The sequence below is a fragment of the Melanerpes formicivorus genome, unplaced genomic scaffold, assembly GCF_026170545.1.
Source record: "Melanerpes formicivorus ecotype bairdi unplaced genomic scaffold, bMelFor1.0.p_v2 SCAF_8, whole genome shotgun sequence".
Taxonomy (NCBI): domain Eukaryota; kingdom Metazoa; phylum Chordata; class Aves; order Piciformes; family Picidae; genus Melanerpes; species Melanerpes formicivorus.
This window is the reverse complement of record NW_027142360.1, coordinates 13,498,866-13,521,989: the sequence shown is the minus strand read 5'-3', so window position 1 is coordinate 13,521,989 and position 23,124 is coordinate 13,498,866. Positions and strand designations below refer to the sequence as shown.

The following is a 23,124-nucleotide window of genomic DNA, read 5'->3' as shown; positions in this document are numbered from 1 at the left end:
TTCAGTTCTTAATAGTCATACAGGGATTTCAGAAGATAAAAGATGAACCATTAATTGGGAAAGGGCAATGGAAAACAGGATCTGAAGTCAAGAAGTGTGTCATGTAGAATGGTATCTATAAAAATAATGTGATTTTTAGACTACTATTTAAATAAAACCTTAGCAAAGACATTTTCTTTGAGAAGCTAATGCTAAATCTCCCCTTTCAAAATTTAGGGCTAAGCCAATTTCAGATCAAGAGGAGACCAAAATAGGTTACACGTTCATGTAATGATGGGATTAAGTCATCTGAAAGTGTACAAAATTCAGTTACCAGTTAACATCTTTCCTTAGGTGAGGAATGTGGATTCCTATACCTATCCACATACAGGAAGCTTCCATCCTGCCAGCTGTCAATAGGATGTTCAGAGGAGTAGCTACACTACTTTATGACACCCCTTCTATTCTGAAGATGTTAAATAGCTTTAGCTAGTTCCTTTATTTTCTGAAAGAAACCCCATCTGTCGGAGAGGGAGTGAGAACGCAGGCAGCCTCCTCCTGAGACTTAGATGCATACAGATAAATGAAGTAACGTGAACTGTGAATTCACTGTTTTCTTGCAGGACAGGAAGGTCTTGCTGTCATGACCTGAATGGATGAAGACAGCTTTAGTAACATGATGCAATGTGCCCTGTACTTCAGGAACAGGATCATCCTCATTCTACCCTACTAATTCTTTGGACATAAATCTGTAATGGCCAGTGCTAACCTAAACTGGGACTACTGCAGCCCCTTTTCCTCCTGACATGAGCCATAGAGCAATGACCTCAGTGTTGTGCCGCAGCAGCACTATCTGGCCTTGATGCAAGATGGCTCAAGGAGCTGACCTGGCAAATGCAAGCTCAGGCTGGTGGACAAGCAAAATTTTCTAACAAGTTTTTGAAGAGCTGCTCTGTTGGTAGTGGAGGGGGGGAACACTCATCTGCAGAGAAGGGACTTGTGGAATTGGAGAGCATCTGCCAGTGCAAGGTTAAGGAGCTGGGCCATGGCTGCTCTACATGAGATCAGCTTACCATGAGCCTATGAAACAGCATGGTTAGCAATTTGGGATGTAAAAAAACCATCAGGTATTTTTGTTCACTGCAAGCCAGACATCTGATGTGCTTTTTACTGAGCAGAACTTTAGATATGTGCTTTGACTGGCAACAAAAAAAGTTCCCTTCCAAAGGATGGATAGCATTTGAAAATCTACACTTCCTACAGAGCCCTTTCAAGTTAGCTGCTACAGTCTTTTCACACTTGTCACATGCAAAGCCAGTGGAAACTATTTAAAATGAACACTTTCAAACAATCTGTGCTAAAAAGATGACCAAGTTCTTTTATGGGTATCCAAACAACATATTATAAGGGCATCTTCTGAGCAAACCTACTCCCTCTGATTCCTGGAAGGATTTAAGATGCAGTTACCCGTTTCTACTCTCACAAATTGCCTAAGTTATCTGGCCTCAGGAGGTTACTAAGGTATGTACAGAACAGCTTAACTGTACTCTTTATCCTGGGGTAGATGAAATGTTTCTCAGAATAATTATAAGAAAAATGGTTTCTTTCCAGGAAAGCAGAGAACAACTGCCTTATCATATGGAAATGGCAAATTCCAACACCTTGCCTGGCTTATACTCACAGACACAGAAAAGCATATGACAAAGTTTTCTGTTGGATCTTGCTCTCATCTTCTAGTATGAATACCATCCAATAGTTAAATAAAATTCTGGATCATACAGGAATTTGTATAATTACTACCCTCAGAAGAGTATGCACCAGTGTTTGTGAAGATTTGGACATTCTAGAAGGCACCGAGACAGATTTTGTTTCCATACTGAGATGCAGAGAAGTAAAGAAAAGCACAGAGTAGCACAAAGCACCCCTCCACAAAAGCCTGGGACTCTACAGACCTGTCCTCAGCAGCAATAGGTATCTGTTTCTAAACAATGAATCTGAGTTCAATCTTTGAGAACACTGACTCAAATTATAGGCAGCATATGATACCAAATCTCACTGAAGCAGCAATTACAGACTACAGAAATGAAGCCCCTAAATGCCTTAATATCAGACAAAGTTAATGATCCACAAACCCAGCCTTCCTTCAGGCTATGGATCCCAAACAGTGCTTGATGTGTAAGAACAGGTGACACAGTAGGAAGTCTAATGCATTGAGCAGGAAATGGGGCCAAATGCAGCATCCCTCCCCATTGTACCCCTATAGCACAGAATAATATTAACACAAAGGAGGATAACCCTACTCCAAGTAGTACCTCATTTGAATTATCTGGCAGACCCAAAAAAGAGTGAGCCTGGGCAAGACAGTGATGATGGTTCTGCACTCTCTGTAACTCCCTGTGTTCTCTAGCCTCTTTGGTGTGGAATGCCACATTTCTAGATTTTGCAGGAGATCCAGCAGCATCCTTCTGCTCTAAGATGGGCACTGTAGCCTCTACTCAATACCATACCCCAAAGCCTCACCAATTCCTCCTCACTGCCCAAAACACAAAACTGAAGGGGAAAAAAAAAAAAATCACTTAAATCCTGCTTTCATTTCAAGCTAAGCCTGCCAAAAGGATGCGAAGCTACCAGAAAGATGTTCTAAATCAGTAACAACTTTTGTCCTCCGTAACTAGTTCCATAGAGATAGATTTCAACAGCTGAATTTTCTTGACAAAATGAGAAGTCAATTCCCAAATTGCTCCAACAGTAGAAGCCAAAGAGACCATCAGAATCCAGCCAGAAAATGCAGAAATTTCCTACATCTCTTTAAGCTCTCTAACTCTGCCTTCTGTTTTAACAGGCTCAGTTGCCAGACAGCAGAAAAGAAAACATTTTTGAATTCTTGATCTATTTAAAAAATCCTCTTGCCAGCAACATGCAAACAGCTCTGTAATTATGTAAATCAGAAGCCATTACGGAGACTCCTGGCCCTTGAGGTCCTAACAAGAACAGCAATAGTTTGTGAAAATTAATAGCTCGGAAGTTTGAAACAGCCAAGGTCACACAACTGATTTCAAGATATGCAGGAACACAGTCAGTAACACTGTTGTTTTAACAGCTGACATCAAAGACTGGTATAACCTGAGCTACTATCCCGATTCACCTGTTTCAGGAGAAAACACAATCTTTCAAGTGAGCTGACAAGATCTTGGTAAGGTGTCTGTCTAGCTTTCTCAATCAAGATAGCTAGTCTGATTCACTTCCAGCCAAACTAGCAGCTTTTATATGGAAGTGAACAAACCAATCTGGTGCTGAACAGGAGCATGTTCAGTGGACAATATTAAATAACTAAAACCTTTCACCTTAACAGCATTCATGGCATTACACTGATTTCCATGAAAACAACTGCTTTTTCAAATCCTCTTTTCCTGTTATGGGTGTTAGCTGCCTTTCTCTCAAAGTATTTGGTTATACTCAAGATTTAAAGTGGGCTTTTTGGTTCTTTCTAATTGAAATACATGCTAACTGAAGGATACAGGCACAATCCATTGTCATCAGTAATCTTGTAGTTCAGCAGAAGCAGATTCAGAATTTCTTCTATGTTGCATTGTAAAAGAACGTTTTGAGATGCTTTAAACTGTAGCAGGTCAGAGCATTCAGGCACAAAAAGAACAAATGTCAAAACTAAACCTCGTGCTACCACTCCTCTGCAGGATGAGATGTTCTCTAAACAGCACTGTTTTAAACTTCTACCTTCAAAGTCAGTCACAGGTCACTAGGGTCTTTATTTGGATTTCTGCTGTATCTGCTCACTTTTGCTGACCATAAGAAGTTTTCACTCTGCTCAGCCTTGAAGCAGTTTATTTTTCCAACTGTTGCCCACATGAGTAGCGTTACCAACTCAGGAATCTAAAGACTATTGCTGAAGTAAAATGACCTCAACTGAAGTAAAAAATGAAACAAAACAACCCACCACAGCTTGACTAGAATACTCCTGAGTAACTAATTTCCAATCAATAAACCAGGCAAAAATGACACCCAATGACCTTAAGAAGATTTTTGCTTGTTTGGAAGCAACTTTTCCCATTTCTCTTATGTGACCTTCTAATTCTTGTGCCGGCTGTTCCCAGGGCACTCCTTACCAACACAGACTTTGTGCTCAGAACATTCAATGCCCAGTGTGAGGAAGCTAAGTCTTCATTCCCTCAGTAAACCTTAAAACCATAGGTGGTAGGAACTGAGAACGTACACGTGTTGCACTCACAGGAACACACCAGCACACAGATGCACAGGCACATGCTTTCACATTTCTTTTCAGTGTACTGGAAACCCACCGTATCCCCCTGCTTGGATGGGTGTTTTTGGAGAAGCACAAGCATATAGACTAAAATCCTCTGTCTGGAAGCCAGCCCGGTTTAATGAGGGCTCAGATGCACTGCGGTGAATTTTTGGCAATGACCGGGCCAGAAGCTCAATGGAGGCAAGAATCTAAAACAAGGAGAAATCAAGCAATAAAATCTGTTGTTCCAAAGTTGCACCATGCTCTTCAGACCAAAGGCAGAACATCAAATAATGACAGAAAAATATTTATGCACAAATGTAACTGGAAACTTTAACAAACAGATTACTGCACTACACTCTGATGTACACATCCTCAAAAATGAAAAGGACATTTTGGGAAGAAACTGTATCCATTTCCCCTTTAAAAGGGCATACTGATTTCCTCTGTAAGCATAATGAATACAGCTGTCTTTTATTTGCCTCCTTGTTTGTGCACCGGTACCTATGGCTAGCACGCTGGCAGTAAGCGCGGCTTTGGCAGCAGTTTGCTTAACGCTATTTACCATACAGCCAGCAGAGGGAGCTGCCTAGTCTTTAAACCCGCCTTGGTTACAATGCAAACAGAAACAAGGTGTCTCCCGCAAGCGTTTGGAAATCCAAACCTTTCTCAGCAGGCAGAACAAACCAAGTTTCGTGACAAAAGTGTTACCCGTCCTAAAGCTGGAGGGAAAGCATGGAGGGGAGTACATATGCCATTTGTGTGTCTAGTTGTCATTATCCATTTCATTGTCTCCCAGTTAAAATTTCTCCAACACATAAATGCTTTGCTGACTACATTTTCATTCTAACACCCGCTTTTTGAATGGAAAATAAACATTTCTATTTATATAGCACCAGTCAGGTACTGAGCCAGAACTCTTATGAGTCATGCTATAGCATTAAAAATTTTTTTCAACTGGCCAATGAATTCATAATTGACCTTTATTTTTAATATTGGAATTATAAAGTCTATGAGAACTAAAGAGGAATATTCTCACCTGTGGAAAAAGGGGTCTCTCATCTCTCTTCTTTTTTAGGCATTCTGCCATTAGCCTCTTCATAGCTTTTGGACAGTTGCTCCGTACTTTGCTGAGATCTGGAGAGAGGTATCCTCGTCCCACCATAAAAATTATCTTTATTTAAAGGGAACAAAGATGAAGGGGGAAGCGGATGAGTCCATAAAACAAACAGTAATAAAAGATGAACATTTTGCTAAATCATTTCAGTCCCAACAGCAAGTTTTCTGCTCCCAGAGAACACTGTGTCATTAAAATTGCCAAGCGTCTTACGGCAACGCTTGTAACCTATTCAGTACAGAGGAAAAAAAAAGAAAGAAATATTTTTTTCCTCCTCCTCCTAAGAGAGATTTCTGTGAAACCTGAGCACTAGTAAATGGTTACCATTTATAGCAATAACTGTCAAAAACTGTTACAAAACCAAGAACAAGCAACTTCGCGGCAGGAACAGAATGCCTAAAAATAAATACTCTGTAAAAATAAATATTCTGTTTCATACTGTAAGTCAACAGCAAGCTCACACTGAAAGCACACACTTTAAAGAAGGAGAACTTCAGATATTAAAACACCTAACCTTTTGAGAATAAAATTCCATCACATACTTTTCCACCTCCTTCACCCCTCTCCCCCCCCCACCCCCGCCAAAACAAAAAGAAAACAAGTAAGTAAAAAGAAGCTGCCTTTCTTCTGTAGGAGAGGAGACAGATAGGCTTTGTATTTTTACACCAATTCCTTTAATGTGGAAGGCTTATATTTCACCTAAAGATAAAACTTAAGCATAAACCAAAGCAAACTAATAGAAAGCAGGAAATATGGTTAATGTTCTCTTGGATATAAATAAATAAATAAGTACATAAATAAATCCATCAAACACCATCACATCAAGCCAAGGTCAAATGCAACGTGGTTTGAGTACTGCAGTTGCACTGACACTAAAAAGCCCTTTCAAGCTAACTAATCAAAGATCTGTTCATGCTGCAGAAGATAATCACTACCTTTACTGAATACACTGACAGACCCAGCGGGTTTATCATACCTTACATTTAATGAAGTGTAACTATTCCATATCTTGACACTGGCAGAAAACCACTGCAGAAAACAGCCCCCATCTCAAGCAGGCACTACATATTATTTATACTAATACAATCCTTTTTCAACTTTCTGATTCAGTCACATCTGTTTTGGCATCAAGGAGGAGTATAAAACTCCCATGCTGTTTCTTTAGAAATCCCAATTGAGCCAGAGTAGCATTTCATAGTAAATTCTTGTCTACCATAGCCCTTCCCTCTGCTGCCATGAGACTTACCATCATCTAAAAGTCACTCTTTCCTAAATCAGTGCACTAATTAAACTAAAATTATTCAGAATTATTATTTATGTTTCCAATACTCTCTTTACAAATAACAAAGGGATTAAACTTCTGTTTTAACTACAGAGAACAGTAGTCCTAGCCTGTCTGGAAAAGTCTCTTAAGATGAAATACTCTGAGGTGCAACAAGAACCATGCTTTGCTCACTAAGAATCTCAGTTGCATCACAGTAGCTGATGTAAATGCACCACAAAGAGTAAGCACTACTTAGGTCTTTTCAGACAACAGATTGAAAGTGACAAAACTCAAGTCATTAGAAGCATGTCATATGTTGGCCTCCTCTGCATTTTAAAATTTGTCTCAGCACTGAGTTGAGCACCCACATCTCTGGGTTCAAATTTCAAAAGGTAGAAACAGTGCCTGAGCATGGCTTTTAGAAGGCCGTATCCATCTGATCAGCAATCTGGACATTTCCCTTCTTTCAAAAGGCAAAACCGATATTTTGATTATTAAGAAGGAGGAAGTAACTCTAAATTTGATGAGCTGGGATGAAATGTTCTGACAAATATGGAAGCAGCCTTATAAAATGGCATTCACGGATGAACGTTGCTATGGTTGCAGTTCTCAAGTACTGACAGTGAAAACATGAGAGATGCGGACACCGAAACAACATAAATACATCACCACCTAGACATGGAATAGTTCACACCAAAGATCTTGATGCATAGGTACTATTCTCAGATTAGGCAGAGAAATAATGAATGACATGTGCCTATCCTGTGGAGATATATTACAGGCATGCGGTACCATCAGACGTCAGGAATATTTGTTCACAATTAAGTAATCTGCTTACAGGATTCACACACCCTAGGAAGTCATATACTCCATCAAGCAGGGTTTGAAAAATGTTGATATCCTGAAATTCAATTAGATGGTACATGCATTTCTCAAGACTGAAATGAACATAAAACACACAGCGAGATGATTGCTGCTCCATTTTGTCAGTTCTGTTGCTGAGCTATTATTCAATGCAAGGGTGGGGGGAGGAGGGAAGTAATTGAACACACAGAGGATCACTTTGCCTTTGCAGAACTATTCTAAACTAGATTACTATTAAGTAACCTGCTCTCTCCATAATAAGTATCATGGCAACCAGCTCAGAAGCTGAAGATCTACACTTGAAGTAAAAAAGAACAACAAAAAAGAAATCCTTGTCGGGAACTAAGTAAATTGGCACTGTGTGGCTGAGGCAGATCTAGAAATTGCAGAATGTCATCTTGTAAGAATCAGCAAGAAAAAAAACAACACACAAAACATCAGAATGTGCACCTCACAAGGATCAGTCTCTCTTTCAGGCCACAGGTGACTGAAGTAAATTCTTTCCCTTACCTGGTCCCTGTTGTTGATGTTTGAGTATGGTAACTGTCCAGTCATCAGTTCATAAAGAACAATCCCAAATGCATACACATCGGACTGAAAGCTATATGGGTTTTTATCTTGCATCCTAATAACTTCTGGTGCCTGTACATAACATGAAAGAATTAGTTTTTGTTTCACCACATCAGGCTGCACTTCATATATCAGGAACAAAATACAGACTTGTCCAAAGTACAACAGGTGCAAGGCCTACTCTTGCCTTCCAATGCTACCAGATGCAAATACAGAGTGGATGTTGACATGAATCTCAAACCCCATTAGCTGGTTTCAACTTGGTGAACTCTTTATTATTCTATGTCAGAATGATCATAAAGGTCTTTCCCAACCAAAATGATTCTATGAAAATGACTTTGTGCAGGCTGAGAAGCCAGTTTGGACATTAAAAATATAATACTGAATAAAATGGCAACTAACACAGCCTTCATTTTTTTCAGGGAGAAAAGCAGAGCTGCACAGCAGGTTGTAACAGTAATTCTTATCAACACTTCAGTAAGTTGCATGAAAGTAATCATGCTTGAATCATTAAAATGTAAGAGCATCTTGATCTTTGCAGAGATAGTTCCTTCGCTCCTTTGCACGATGTTTTTCATGGCTTTTCTCACCTTCTCCTCATCCCTGGATTAATCACATCCTTTTTCTTTAGCCACCATTTTCTTTTCAGTTTAAACCTCAGAATAAGGGATGAAGACACTAAAGTTTTTTGCTGACTATTGGAAAATATATCCTTGAAGAACTTTAAAGGATTCACTTAGTACTCCATATTATTACTGCTCATTCTTTCCAAATTAAGACACCTGGTATATATTGGTATGATGGTTTTATAGTCTCAGAAACTTTGGCCAAAGGCAGTTTAAGTTGTTGAAAGAAACACATCGCTTCCCCCTTGCTTACCATCCATAGAATAGATCCAGACAACTGTTCAAACTGATGGGATCCGCTCCATCGCGATTTCACAGTAGCTAGACCAAAATCACCTATTTTTACTGTGAGGTCTTCATGAAGAAAAATATCTAAGGGGAAAATGTTAAGGGAAAACAAACAAGTGGTACAGGTCCTGTCCTAGAGGAACAAATTTGCAACTTCAGACATAAGTGTTTTAACCATCCATCATCGCTGAAAAGGCTTTCATAGAATACAGGCTCTACGCAGTGAATTACAGCACTTAAGGAGTACACAAGTAATGGGTGGGCCAGCGCTGAACAGACCACATCCCAGGTGGCTTTCTTCAAATGGCAACTATAACAAAAGCTGCAAATCTGCTATGTTATTGAAATCCCATCAATAGATACAGTAATTATTCCTTACTTTGCTGCCACTGATATTGCCCCTGCTCAGCTCAAAATTTCAACTCGGCAAATATTCACACACAAACAGCTTTGCATCATCAGTATATTCATTTCTGGAAGAAAGAAACCAGGAATGCTGTCACATTCTACAATCCTATCTCTGGGAAAGGATACTATTACTCTTGAGGTCTCTGTGGATGATTGACTTGGCATGCAAATAACTGAAAAGGAATGTAATAGATTAGGTGAGTTAAGTATCAACACCACAGAATTCAGTGTATTAATGAGACACAAATGCTGTAGATATTCAAACTGCACATAATTATTAAGGTAGCAAAATTTTGGTCACCCATGACATTTACTGCAACAGCCACAGGAAAGAAATTGAAGGCAAGCCTAGATCTCTAGCTGAAACTTGATGCTACTAAAGAATAATTATGCACTAACTTCTAATTTACAGCTCTAACTCAATGTTCAGGAAAAAAATAAAAGTACTTCAGTATTTTTTGAGATGCCACTCAGTGCTGAAGGGTCTGCCTTTCAGCCTTAATGATGACTGTGAAGACATTTTGTGGGCTAGTCACAGCTTTAGGCAAGGTGTTTCTAAATTGCAGGAGCTAAATGTGCTTCCCAGGCTCAGTGTGTACTCAGGTACACTGACTGCTTTTAGTATTGCAGACTGGATAAATAGATTGCAGGGAACACTAAGAGGAGTATATGCCCTAGAGCAAAGATACAGCCTAAATTAGGCAACTAGTCTCCCATGGCTCTGTTTAGTCAATGAGATCAGCAGAAACCTGCTGGAAAAGCCCATTCGTGTTTCTGCTTTGAATCATGTTCACAAAACAGCTTCTGCATCTCCACTACCTACAGAGGGAGCCTGGGGAGTTGAGCAGGCTGACAGAAAGCTGAGGCAGGTTGCTGCAAACACATACCTGCCTCTTGACTGAAAATTCTACAGAACACTTAGTAGAAAAAGGTCACAATGAACAGCAATCATCTTAGTGTTTTCCATCTGGAGGGTGATTTCTTTGATATTACATCAGCGTTCTGATTTTGACACACAACATTGGTCTGGTTTTGTAAATTCTAACTCAATTGCCATCTATGAGAGTAAGAATTACTTAGAACGAAATAGGTATGCTTTCTCCAGATGCTGAAACCTATTATCTAAAGAGCTAAAATACTTACAAGAAAGGGAGAAGAAAAAGAAACTATCAATTCTTTTAGGGAACAGGGCTGTCTGCCTTCTGCATTACCTTACAGGATTCTGTTCTTTTGTTCACAAACTATTTCTTTTTAAAACGTTTTACCTCTTACCATAAGACTATTTGCACTATGAAGATCATAAAGCCTGGAACATCAATCTTTGCTCAGAAGATCAGAAATGTAACTACACTGTAATAACTTCTTTTTCTACTATGCAGCCTGCATTTCCTTCATGATTTGTAATTTAAAACAAAGAACACAAAGTCTATTTACTTATCAAAACAATAAGCACTTCACCAAATGCTTTGACCATCAAAGCAAAATTCTGGGCTTGACAATGTGAGCAGATAGCTGGCCTTAGTTGCTAATGTCAGTGCATGAAGGGGATAAGTAAATGCTGCCCCAGTGCTCACTGGCAAACAAAATATGATACTCACTCCATGCCTTGTGCAGTCTGTCGTGCAATATCAATTAATTTGATCATTTCAAATTTGGTCTCAATGATGTGTAGATGGTGATATAAGCTGGACCCCTCACACCATTGTGTGACAATAGCCAACTGGGGTTTTGTTGAATAACCCATGAAAAGCAGGATATTCACATGTCTTGTTTTCCTGTTGGGGAAAAAAAAAAGAAGAAAAAAAAAAAAAATCAGGTGGATCAGGAATCCAGGAAAAATTCAGACAGCTGTATCACAGTCTGCATTTATATTCCAAAACAAAAGTTGCTGGATCAACCTCAACTTTTACTAAGACAGCATAATAACTTGTTGCTAGATTCAACTGAGCTCCAGTACTTAACCTTTCTTCTTATAATGACATGGAACAGCACTTCTGGGGTAAGCACTGCTTCCTCTTTCTTTTGCAAGGAACTCAGCACGGGACTGATCAGAAGATGCTGTTATCATTAGGTCCCCTCAAAGGACAGCAACACTTTGCAGGCAGGTCTGCTTTTATGCAACCCCTGTTCGGTTAGGAGATGCTTTTGCCTACAAAGAGGACATCCAAAATGAAATACCAGTCTCAGAGGCTTCCAAGAGAAATTCTTCCACTCAAGGAACCATCAACAGACTTCCTTAATAAGGATTCAGTTCTCTTAGTATTTTATCTGACAAGAATTTTGTACTCTTTATGGAGTACATGCAAAAAAAGTGGAAAGAGGTAGTCAGTAAGAGGTATGTCAGTAAGGTTACAATATTAATTTCTATCCAAACAACTCTTAAATCAGTGGTAGCTTCTTATATCTATGCTGCTGCTGGCAGAGCTATACTAAAAACTAACACATAAGCCTAGAGTGTGAACCTTTGTCCCTGCAGCTATGCAGTCAAGGAAAGTTCTACACTGCGTGACTGTGTCTTTTTCAGGTTCAAGGATCTGTCAAGTGATGCTGAGAGCAACTGCTGAGAGAACAAGAAATAAGCAGGATTCTTGCAGACCTCAAAGCTAAGAAAGTGATGATGAAATGTAATAGAAAAGGCACACAACTACCAGTAAATTTGGCTTGCCTGGGTCAAAGGACAGGGCAACTGACTATTTAAGAGTTGAAAAAATTAACAACAGAGAAAGGCTAGATACTAGCAGATTGCCATCAGAAATCTAGACTAGGTATGGAATATAGTATTTTGTATTTCACTAGGTTCTCCTGAGCAGTTATGTCACAAATACGCACAGATATTCAAAGCAGCATACCCCAGAAAGCCTCTACTTCCACAGCTACAAGCTTAGAGAGAACTGATGTTTCCTGGGCTAAAAAGGGCTATCGATCTCTTTTCAACATGTAGCTTACTGGGAAAACTCCTTCAGAGTAGGGCCCCAGCTCAACACAGCAGTTTTCCAGAGGCAGCAAACACCCCCTCCCTTCTATTTTCTTTCTTAAAACAGGATTATGTTCAAGACTGCTCAAGATTGTCTTCCCCAATAAATATCCCATTGTTTCATGTTGATGGATCCTTTTTTTAGGAACTGAGCCCAAGACAATTACTTCCTCTGAGAAAGTACAAGCAGTAGACAGGAAAAAAAGGAAATCAAGAAATGACTTGGAAAAATACATTTAAAAAAATCTTCAAAGGAAAGTCAATGTTACTGAACAGAAACAGGTGACAGATAATATGGACAGTAGCTCTCCTTCAATTTCAAAATGTGGAGAGGAAAGCAAGGCCTACTGCTCATACTTAGGCTGTGCCCTGGGGGTAGAGCAGCAGCAAAAAATCAGCCCTGTCTTGAGTGTTTGGACATATATATATATGCACAACACAGGTGTACCGTCAAAAACATAAAGGGAAGGGAAGGACTAGCAGGAATGTTTTGAAATGGTAAACTTTATTTCCTGCCCAAAAGTATCATCATGGAGAAGCAAGATCAACATTTCCTAATGGAAATGGAAAATGCAATGATTACTGAAGCGTAACTCTACAGATATTATTTCAGGTCATGAAAAATACTCTTACCTGAGAACTCCTACTTCATTTTTGAAAGCCTGTAACTGTTGAGGTGTGGGTGCTGTAACATTCAACATTTTCACTGCCACATCACCTTTAAAATAGCAAATTTCTGTAAGTGCCATTGATACATACTCCTCTATTGAGATGCTCTACAGAGAGCATCAGAGAGATGATGAGATAAGCAAATAGTAAAATAGGTAAATATTCTGTAAGAGGTATAAACACTATTCTTGTTTTACTGACAAATCCTAGACAAAAATTACACATTTGAAATCTTCATTCTTCTAGATGGACGCTTCCTCTTTATTTCTACTTTATTATGGAGAGTTTCTGAATTTTCTAATCCTTATGGCCCTCCACTGGGCTCTCCCCAGTGTGTCCATGTCTGTATTGTACTGAGGAGCCCAGGGCTGAACCCCGCATTCCAGTATTAAGGGGAAGGATCACTTTACCTATTGCAGCTCAGAATAACATTAGCCTTCTTTGTGGCAAGGGCATACTGAGGGCTCATTTTCAACTTGGTGTCCACCTGGCTCCCCAGGTGCCTCCCTGTGAAGCTGCTTCCTGGGTGGGTGCCTCCCTACGGGCCACATTACTTGCTTCAGAATAACCATTTGCCATGACAGCCACGTACCATGCCACTTTCCTTTGTAGACTGTTCCAAATGATCCAGATCCTATCCTTTGCCCAACTGTGATCTGTCCATCTGGTATCTCCCAATCATCACTTGAATCCCGTCGACCAAGCGTTTTCTTTATATATATGCATAAACAATAAAAAGGAAGACAGCAAACGCATCAGTGCCTGTGAAAACAGCTCCTTTGTTAAAGATTTGGTATGAATATATCATACCATTAAAGTCCTAGGAGAACTTTCTTTTTCAGATACTCCATTTGACTTTTCCAGACAGCCATATGTAAACCTGCAGCACAAATGTATACTAAATTATTTCCCGGCATGGAGTATGTGCTGCAGGTTTCTGGCAGTGTAAAATCCAATAAACACTAAGGAACTCTTACCAGACAATAAAGTATCTTTTTCTTTTTCCCAATTCCAATTATTGGGATATTAAAAAAAAATATAAATAAACCAGACATTTATATATTGTTACTTTCAAAGTTCATGATTCATAGTGGGAAAAGTCAAGCTACCATTTGATGGGAAACTGGCATTACGATACGAAGCACACCAAGACCTTTGGGTGCAATGGAGTGAAAGTGAGCATAGTCAATAATTAAATGATTTATATGCCAGTCCCACAATTTCAATATTCCACTTTTTATTGGTTTAAAATCTTTTATCATTACCATACTCATCTTCCAAAATGGTTCAGAAGGCTTTGATGAAAGCTAAGTGAGAGGAATATGGTTGTGTAGTTTTTCTGTGACTATATCACACTACAAATGAGAGTAGCTGATCTTGCACTCACCATTCGATTTCTGTCTTCTGAGGATGAGGATGATTTCCTTTCCCGTTGGGGCCCTGGTGATTTCTGTAATGCTTTCACATTGGTAAGTGATCCAGGCAAAGAGGCAGGAGGTGTTGCAGACAAACCTGCAGCTGAACCTAAATTTTAGAAACAGGATACTTTTATTTATAAGAATCCAGCTTACAAGAATGTAGTGATATTAGGTGCAAGAACTGTGTTTAAGATGCAGTATCTCCAAACATCAATGTAAATGTTAAGAGGAAACAAACATATACCAAGAATATTGTCCTAATAAAATATTAGTGCTTGGGTTTTAGATTTCAAGAAGAGACAGGTCTATAACAAACATCCCTGTACGTCAGATAGTCCTCAGTCTCTTGTTCATGAGCTACCAGAAGAACACTGTCTCTTTAAAGACAAAAATAAAATAAAAAAAGTAATCCACCAGTTTCTTTGAGAAGAAAAGTAGTGGCATTTGAGTTAGCAGCAGCTACCTCTCAGATTTCTCATAGCTAACCTTTCAGGGACCTAATGAATAGTTGAAATACTGTACTTTGGATTCAAAATAGACACGTAATACACTGACATGTTTTCTAGTTCAGTCTCCAAGTGCCACCTGAAAACCATTTGGCTGTTTTAAAGCTATCTGTTAGCAGAGAGCTCTTACTTAAAAGTCAGTATTATACTGAAGAAAGAATTAAAAAAAAGAATATGTAGTTGACTGTTTGAGGCATATGCTATTAATAACAAAAAGATCAGTACGTCAGTAGCCTATATGTTACCTAAACAAATCTGTACAGCAAAATGTCACTAACAGACCTGTGTTTCAGAGCCCCAATGGCTCTTCACAAATAGAGCACTTTAGCTAGGCACTGCTTTTTAAAATACACCATAATTATTCATAACAAGGTTATGCTGACCCTCTCAATACAAAGGACATAAAATAGGGTCAACTGTTAATTAAATTCATGCTGCTCTGCTAAACAATATATGTCACTGTACAAGTCCTCCAACATTCCAATGCATTCTCTCACATCAGTGCTCTGGGAAGTGACAGAAGACCATACTCTTCTGCATATTCCTTCAGAAGCCCTCTTCTTATCCAAAAAGTGTCTCAATGCCAGCTTCAGTTACAAAATTTGACTTTGTGACTTTTTAAACTGTTGCTCAAATCCCTCACTCAGCATGTGTTATCAGACTATATATATCCATCCATCACAGCCTGTCCTCAATGAGCCAAAATCTGTAATTTAAAAGTGAAAGCACAGAATGACATAAAAAAAAAGGGGACTCAGAATTCATAAACTTTGTCCCACATGGTAAAGCAACAATAATGATGTATATGGGGCATCCTAACTACATTCATAATCAGTTAAAAGCCAGTGACCCAAAGGATGGACTTTTGTTCAAATTCATGTTATCATCACTATACTGTCATATATTTATTATATTATTTGTCTGAAATCACACAGATGTGGAATTAAGTCATGACATTCCCAGAATATGACCAATTTTCCAAAAGCATACTGGCTTACAGGCTTTCTCTGCAACAGCAAAGCTCAAAACCAATTCATTTTCCTCAGAGACAACTGAAGTCTCCTGCTCCGATATCACAATATTTAAACGTTGGCACAATATTCACCCTTCACCAAAAATGCTTACAGCACATGGTGGAACATTAATCTGCTCATAATAATACCAGATGGCCTGTTTTCCAAGTTATTGAGTAGAGTATTTCAGAGAATGCTGGACTTAAGTCATTAGCTTGGTGTCTGAAGCTGTACATAATGTGTTCCATGCTGCAGCCAGTTTGCTTGGGTTGGGAACACCTGTCTTCTTACAAAGACTTCTGGAAGAGCTTTACAGTTTCATAAGCTGAACTGTGCTGGATACATTCTGAAACAAAAGTCTTTGAAACAGCCAAGATGGTAGCATTTGAAGACCACACTACATGCACTGAACTACCCATTTCTACATGTATAGGTATAGATACAAATAGTTACATTCCATGCTATTACTCAATAGTTGGTTTCTCCAGCACATGGAATCCCACAAAGTTTTGGGGATTTTGAGCAATACAACAGATCCATTGACAGCTTTAGGCCTGAATTAACCCCAGAGTCAACGACATAAAAATGGAAGTTTTAGTTTACATGATACAGGACACAAACAAATACTCTTTCACTGGAAATTCACTATCTCAATAAAAACTGTATGGTCTAAACCATCCAGGGCCCCAAAGTGTTATCAACAGCAATCTCAAAATGAAGTACTTGTTGAAAGCAGACATGCCACATTCCTTGAAAAGCTTGAGACCTAGCAAGATATCAATGGAAATGTTTGTAATTCACATTCAATTTCCTAGATTACTTTTCAAAACAAAGAATAAATACAGAAAACTTAAAAGCACTGAACTGACTTAAGCTGAGCTGTCAAGGAAATTCTAAGCCAAGGCTGTGACTGTCTTTTATATCACTGCAATGCAGTCCGAGGACCATTTAGAAAAAGCCTCAACTAAGAAATTCCTTGATTCTTAAAATTTAAGTCAGACTTTATTTATAGTCATTGTCAAGCGTGTCAAGGTGAAAGTGAGTATGTGTGAAAAGCACATTCAAAGCATTCCAGCCAGGCCAAGCAAAAAACAGAGGTGTTTTGATAAACTCACACACTTACATACACACGGTGTGAGGGTGAGGCACAAACAGCATCTGTGGTTTTACTTATTTTGTTTGGGTGAAAACAAGAAAGAAGAGCCCAACTACCTCTGAACACTGGGCCAGGCTCAAAATCAAACACTATTTCACTGGGGACAGAATGAAGGAGGGGACTGGGAGTCCGGGATTGGTATTTCCGAAGACAGCGCATCAGCTGGTTCAAAGGGGCTGTTAGAGAGAAAGAGACGGGCAGGCAGAGACAGAAAGACAGACACACAGAAGAAATGAAAGAAGTCATGGGAAATAACTAGGATGCTTTGATTTCTATTCATTGATAGCTTCTGTACTTTGGAGTGGAGGGGGGGGGGGGGAAAGTCATAGTAGTATCATAGTATCAGTCAGGGGTTGGAAGGGACCACAAGGATCATCTAGTTCCAACCCCCCTGCCATGGGCAGGGACACCCCACACTAGACCAGGCTGGCCAGAGCCTCATCCAGCCTGGTCTTAAACACCTCCAGGGACGGGGCCTCAACCACTGTTCCAGGGCTGGGAATAGCCAATTGTTTTCAGATGCCAAGCAGACAGTTTATGACTGAAAGTTAAAACCAACATGATAGCACAACATTTAAATGCTGGACAAAATGGGCAGAACTGTGGAGAGCCACATCTATCAACACATACAAAAATAGCTAAAATTGGCTACTTTGAATTAGTAGGCTTGATGAATTAAAGGAAATTTATTTTCTTTTAAAAAAGAGTTCTATTGCTGGTGTAAGGAAAAACTGCTCCATCAAACACAATGCAGTAGGTAGGTACCATTCTAATGACTACCAGATTTGGATGGCAGAAACAAACTCAGTGATAGCCCACAGCACAAAAACCTTAGAGATCAGGACAGAGTACACTAAGGTTAACTCAGACTTCACTTACTGCTGAAGTATATTTTAATTAGGAAGAGATGACTGCATTAATGATTTTGGAGTTGGAAAAACTGCCATATGCCTGCTCTGCTTACTATCTCTTTATTTCTGCTACTTCCATGTTATTACATTCATAAGAATAAACACAGCACTTAGGAGGCCCTGTCAGGACCTTGAGAGCCAGTGGGAGAACTGACAACAGGCCCATGCATAATGCAAGGAAAAATAAATCTGGCATTAGTTCTGACTTAACTATGAATTAGGGCTGTGTGTTACTGGGAGAAACTAAAAGATCCAGCTCTAGCGTAAGGTCCCAACAACCTGGTTCCAAGAGTAGCACAGGCATGCAGTACAGCAAAGCAGCATCTTCAGCAGAGGTAGAGGGGGAGAAGAACTGGAGTATTTCATGCTGCTTTAGGATGCAGCAGTTTGTATGGAAGGAGCATCTACCATGTTGATAGTTTTCAACCCCTGTTTCCATGGGTGGAAAGGTAACAACAGGCATAGAAACCTTTTGAGAGAGAATTGGGCAGTTGTGTGTATCTATGTGGTGAAGGAGTGCGTGCAAGTGAGAGCAAAAAAAGAAAGATTTAAAACTAAACCACTAGATGCCACACCAAAGCTTTTTCTCCTTCTGTCTCCCCCACTCCCAAAATGACCAGCAAATGACTCAAACCTTTGTCAGACAAATATTAAGTTCATGGACAAGCAAATGCAACTCTGTTTTTTGTACTAGTCATATTTTCCTTTGTGCCTGTGTTTGTAGAAGGAAGTAGAACAAAGGGAAGGGACAGAGAGGTTGTGTAATTAAATCTACCAGAGCAGCTAGTTTAAACACTACTTACCTCCCTCTCCTCGTAACCCCTGGTCTCTAATCAACTCCTGTGAATAAATAATTTTAAAAGTGTTTAATTTAGGTATTACCATTTACATGCAAGCATCAAGTAAGATAGATCAAACTGTCACAAACTGAAAATTCACAACATTGGATAGGCTGACCATGAAAGAAAAGTTCTTTCCTACCCTGGAAAGAATAAGCTGCTTTATAATAGCATCTCTCAGTAGTAAAGTACAATGTACACTATCTAAAATAGATGCTGACATGAAAGCATTGATGTAAACATGCAGCTGGCCAAAATGCATGAAGAATTATTGAGCCAGACATTGTAGTTCTAATGTTTGTGGCACGAATTATTTGAACCATCTGTATCAGAAGCTGGGACACCAACTTCCTGTATGGAGGTACATTGGTCAAAGGAGTTCTGTTTCACGATTTCTTGTAACAAAGCACTGCATGTGCATAGCCAGGTGCACTCTGTTCTTTTCAGAAATGACTAACTGCAAAAGGTTTCCCTTACTTGCAATTCACTGAGCTAAGAGTACCTTTTACAATACCTCCAGACTACAAGCAAATGACAGTATGGATTTTCTGAAGAGAAGAAAATGATAAAATTCCAGCAGTTTCCTCTCTGTAGGGTAACTTTCATTATCAAGCTTTTTGTCTTATTTTGGTTACATAATTATTGTGTTCCTTTATAGACCTGTATTGCTGCTGACAGCATTGGTCCTGCCTCTGAGCTGCAGCCCTGCCATACACTAGATGCAAGTGCCTCTGTGGCCGTGCTCTTCATACTTAGCCAAGACTTCACCTTTCACTCAGCTCACATGCAAACCAGATTTTGTGCCTCACTGGTCACACAGAATTCAAGGCTGCCTACCTGACAAATGACTAATTTTTAGATGGTAGACTTAAGTGTAAAATATGAGCTGTATACATTAGAAAAATTAAGTAAAGATTTTTGTGACCAACATTTTGAAAGGCCCTAGTTATAGCAACCATCAGTATTATTTATGATTCAGCATCCAGAAATATTTAAGGATGCAGAAATAATATTTACTGAGCTCCTGAAATCCTAAAGAACATAAAGTAAACCTTAACTCACCTTCCTATAATAAATTAATTTTCTTCAATGTCAGAAATATTACTTGAATGACAAACATTCTAAGCACCTTTATCTTGCATACAAAAAATATGCTTAACAGATATAATGGATTGCAAGAGTGGTTACTGGTTCTCATATTCTCAATGCTGTAACACTTGAGCTTTAGAACTAAGGACAAAACAAAGAGCAGTATTTTTTTGGCAGAATCTTCCTTTAGAAATGACAGGACAGGGCTGTCAAAAGGCAGTTCTGCTTTTGGAGAATGGGTTATTTGTGGTCTTACAGCCCTCAGTATAAAAAATGTCTTATAGGGGATCTAGGAAGATTCTGACAGAAAACCAAGGATTGGTTTAGAAAAACTGCACTTGTGTACATGATAAATTTAACACACTGTTATTGGAAGGGAAACATCAGATCTACTATTTCCTGATAGAAGCATTATTAATACTCACATCAATATTGACTGGCTCGATTGTATTGATGTGAACGTTGGGAGCTGAGGAGGATCGGTCGCGTTGCCCAAACTGATTCCGATGGTCTTCATCTGCTGGTCGGAGGGGCTGTGGGATTGGAATGGATTTTGAAGGAGAAGGACTAGGGAGAATTGGTGGTCTGAGAAACAAAGTCAAGGAAAAAGAGGATTTAGGTCTACAAATGGCTTCAAACACTGCATAGTGGGTGTGGTAAGTCCTTTTCAACTATAATACATACAGTAAAAAATGCTCTAAAGACCTGCATAATAACAATATATAATGAACAATCTCTATTCCCCTATAACTAATTGCAAGAACTCTCTGCTGCAGAAACTACCTGCTTACATGGCTGAAGAGTTCTTAGTTAAAATAAAACCCACTCACATACTATACCAAACTAGTAATAAATCCTGATCTGAACAATTCATGTAGTAAAACATGCATTGCACATAGCAGAATACTCAGTAGTTTCCTCACTTCAGAGTTAATGCAATACACTCATTTTCATGAGAAGTAAAGACACTTAACATCTCATGTCAACATTAGAGTCAGGAGATGTCACAAAACAAATTGTATGGATGGGATTATTGTTCAAAGAAGAAAGACTGAAAATACTGGTCACTCAACATAATAGAGAATATTATGGCCAATACAACACAAACTATTGATAACAAAACCTAAACATATCACCTGTTAACCTCAATCTTTCAGAAGTAACTTCGACTAGTGCAACATTTCAAATGTTATTTACAGTGCTACAGTTCGGCAGTGCAACAGATTTGACTTGCAAGGTAAGCATTTGGACTATACAGTCAAGCTTTCTGAATAAATGCAAATGCTCTCAGTCATAAATGTAGATCAAGTTTTTAATTTATGGTATCATGAATCATACATTTGAAAGACAAAACATCTAAATGCTTGCTTTTTTGTTTGTAGAAAGGCAGAACGCCGCTTCTTTGATTATCTATTTATATTGCTAAAGCACAATAAATTGTCACTTCTCTCTTACTCAGGTCAAGGTCAGCCCCTGTTAAGTCTAGCAATTCGGTTTAATGGATAGAAGACAAAAGGTCAATGAGAAACATTTGCCACTTTTGTCAAAGAAAACTTCATCTTACAATTTACATGAGAACTGGCAATAAAGGTTGGGTTTGTTTGCTTGTTTGTGTTTTTTAACTTACAGAAAACACAACTCCTAGGAGGGGCAGTCATCCATCCATTCAGTTCCTCACGTGTTAGTTACATGCCCACAAAGGCAATGTCCACAGGTAGAAAGTTCAGAAATACACCACACAGCAGCAAGAGGTTCTGGTGCCACCTCCTACAATCCAACTCTCCTTGGTCCCTCCAAAGATCCTTAGGGGCAACTAGTATTTTCAACAGGACCTCCAGACATTTTTTGAGAAACAGGTCTGCTTTAAAGACTATTACTCTGCCTTTCATTGAGGAGTTTATACACTTTGGCACTGATCCCAGAACTCAGTGCTATCTGTATCCTAAGTACCTGTCATCTTTCCCTTCCTGGCCAACAGTCTCACAATTGAGAATGGCAAAACAGAGCATTTGTGAATTAAGTCAAATAATATTCTAGCAAGCCTTGCAATAAAATATTAGATTATGTTTGGGAAGCAGGGTGGGGAAAGAACAGGCAGGGATTTTAATCCTGATTAACTTTTTTAAACAGTCGGTAGCTATTGTCATATGACAGAACATAAATATTGGGAGAATTCTAGGGAAGCAATGAACTGAAACTGCCAACAGATAAATCTCCGAGATAGGGCCCTGAACAGCTCAGCAGTTCAGAAGATGCTCATACTTAAAAAAAACTATTATTTAAATGCAATTGATGCACATATGTATAAGCTAAAGTTTTCATGAACTGCTACCAAGTGCCTTTGGGTAAAGTATTTTCTATTGCAGATGGGGAACTTTTGAGCTCTTGAATGTTTTTGTAAGGAAATCATGCAACTGAAACCTGCATCAGGAGATGGGACACTGCACAAATACACAAGTGCAGAACTGAGCTGACATTCTAAGGCACTGTAATTTCACATTAAGCCACGCATGTCAGATGCTGTTGGGAAGATTTCAGAGAAGCTTAAGAGGTGCCTCAGCCAGATCAGCACTGTCATTGCTGGGATTGCTACCTACTGCTTACACTTTCTGAGAGTTCTCAGAGGTAACGAAATTAGGGGGAATGTGTAACAAAACAACAAACAACAGATCACTGCTGGGAGTGACAGCAAGATAGCATTTGAGCTCTGCCACATGAGGACAGAAGCAATCAGATTTCCTGTGATCATGAGTAAGGCAAGGAAAAGAAAACCAAATTACAGAAATACTGTTTCAATTGCATCCTCCTTTGAGTCATAAATGGTCATCTGCTAAGGGAAACTGGAAATACTTCAGTATTTTGGGTCACAGGTCACCATGCCTAGCAGAGACAACAACTATATCACAGCATGTTTGAATATAACCTGAGTAGCTTTTTCTACCCATAAAATTGTAACTGGGTGAAGTTCCTATCTTCAGAAAACAATTACAGGTTGACAAAGAACTTTCTTTTTTGTAGTCTCTATTACTGGGAGGATCTCTGAACTTTACATACCAAAGAATCCAGAGATGGGAATCTCACAAGCAGTTAGCCATGTGCTCTATCTATACAGTCAGGATTTTATTAATGGGTGTCCTTGGGGCACTTCAAAGAAAATAGGTTTCTGCTAAAT

General features: G+C 39.1%; 1 protein-coding gene across 2 annotated transcripts in view; it reads right to left on the bottom strand.

The window, feature by feature from the left end:
• The window catches only part of BRAF (B-Raf proto-oncogene, serine/threonine kinase), an 89,651-nt gene that overhangs the window by 9,972 nt on the left and 56,555 nt on the right, over nucleotides 1–23,124 (bottom strand). Inside the window, exons 8-19 of one of the 2 annotated variants that reach the window (XM_068142192.1) lie at nucleotides 20,378–20,537; nucleotides 18,828–18,864; nucleotides 17,170–17,289; nucleotides 14,408–14,544; nucleotides 13,613–13,730; nucleotides 12,985–13,069; nucleotides 10,976–11,152; nucleotides 9,504–9,550; nucleotides 8,935–9,053; nucleotides 7,996–8,127; nucleotides 5,280–5,414; nucleotides 4,296–4,449 (exon numbers count right to left, since the gene is read on the bottom strand). In XM_068142192.1, coding sequence (XP_067998293.1) covers nucleotides 4,296–4,449; nucleotides 5,280–5,414; nucleotides 7,996–8,127; nucleotides 8,935–9,053; nucleotides 9,504–9,550; nucleotides 10,976–11,152; nucleotides 12,985–13,069; nucleotides 13,613–13,730; nucleotides 14,408–14,544; nucleotides 17,170–17,289; nucleotides 18,828–18,864; nucleotides 20,378–20,537 — 1,421 coding nt within the window. The remainder of the gene's footprint in view (nucleotides 1–4,295; nucleotides 4,450–5,279; nucleotides 5,415–7,995; nucleotides 8,128–8,934; nucleotides 9,054–9,503; nucleotides 9,551–10,975; nucleotides 11,153–12,984; nucleotides 13,070–13,612; nucleotides 13,731–14,407; nucleotides 14,545–17,169; nucleotides 17,290–18,827; nucleotides 18,865–20,377; nucleotides 20,538–23,124) is intronic. The other variant, XM_068142191.1, reaches the window with a different exon arrangement.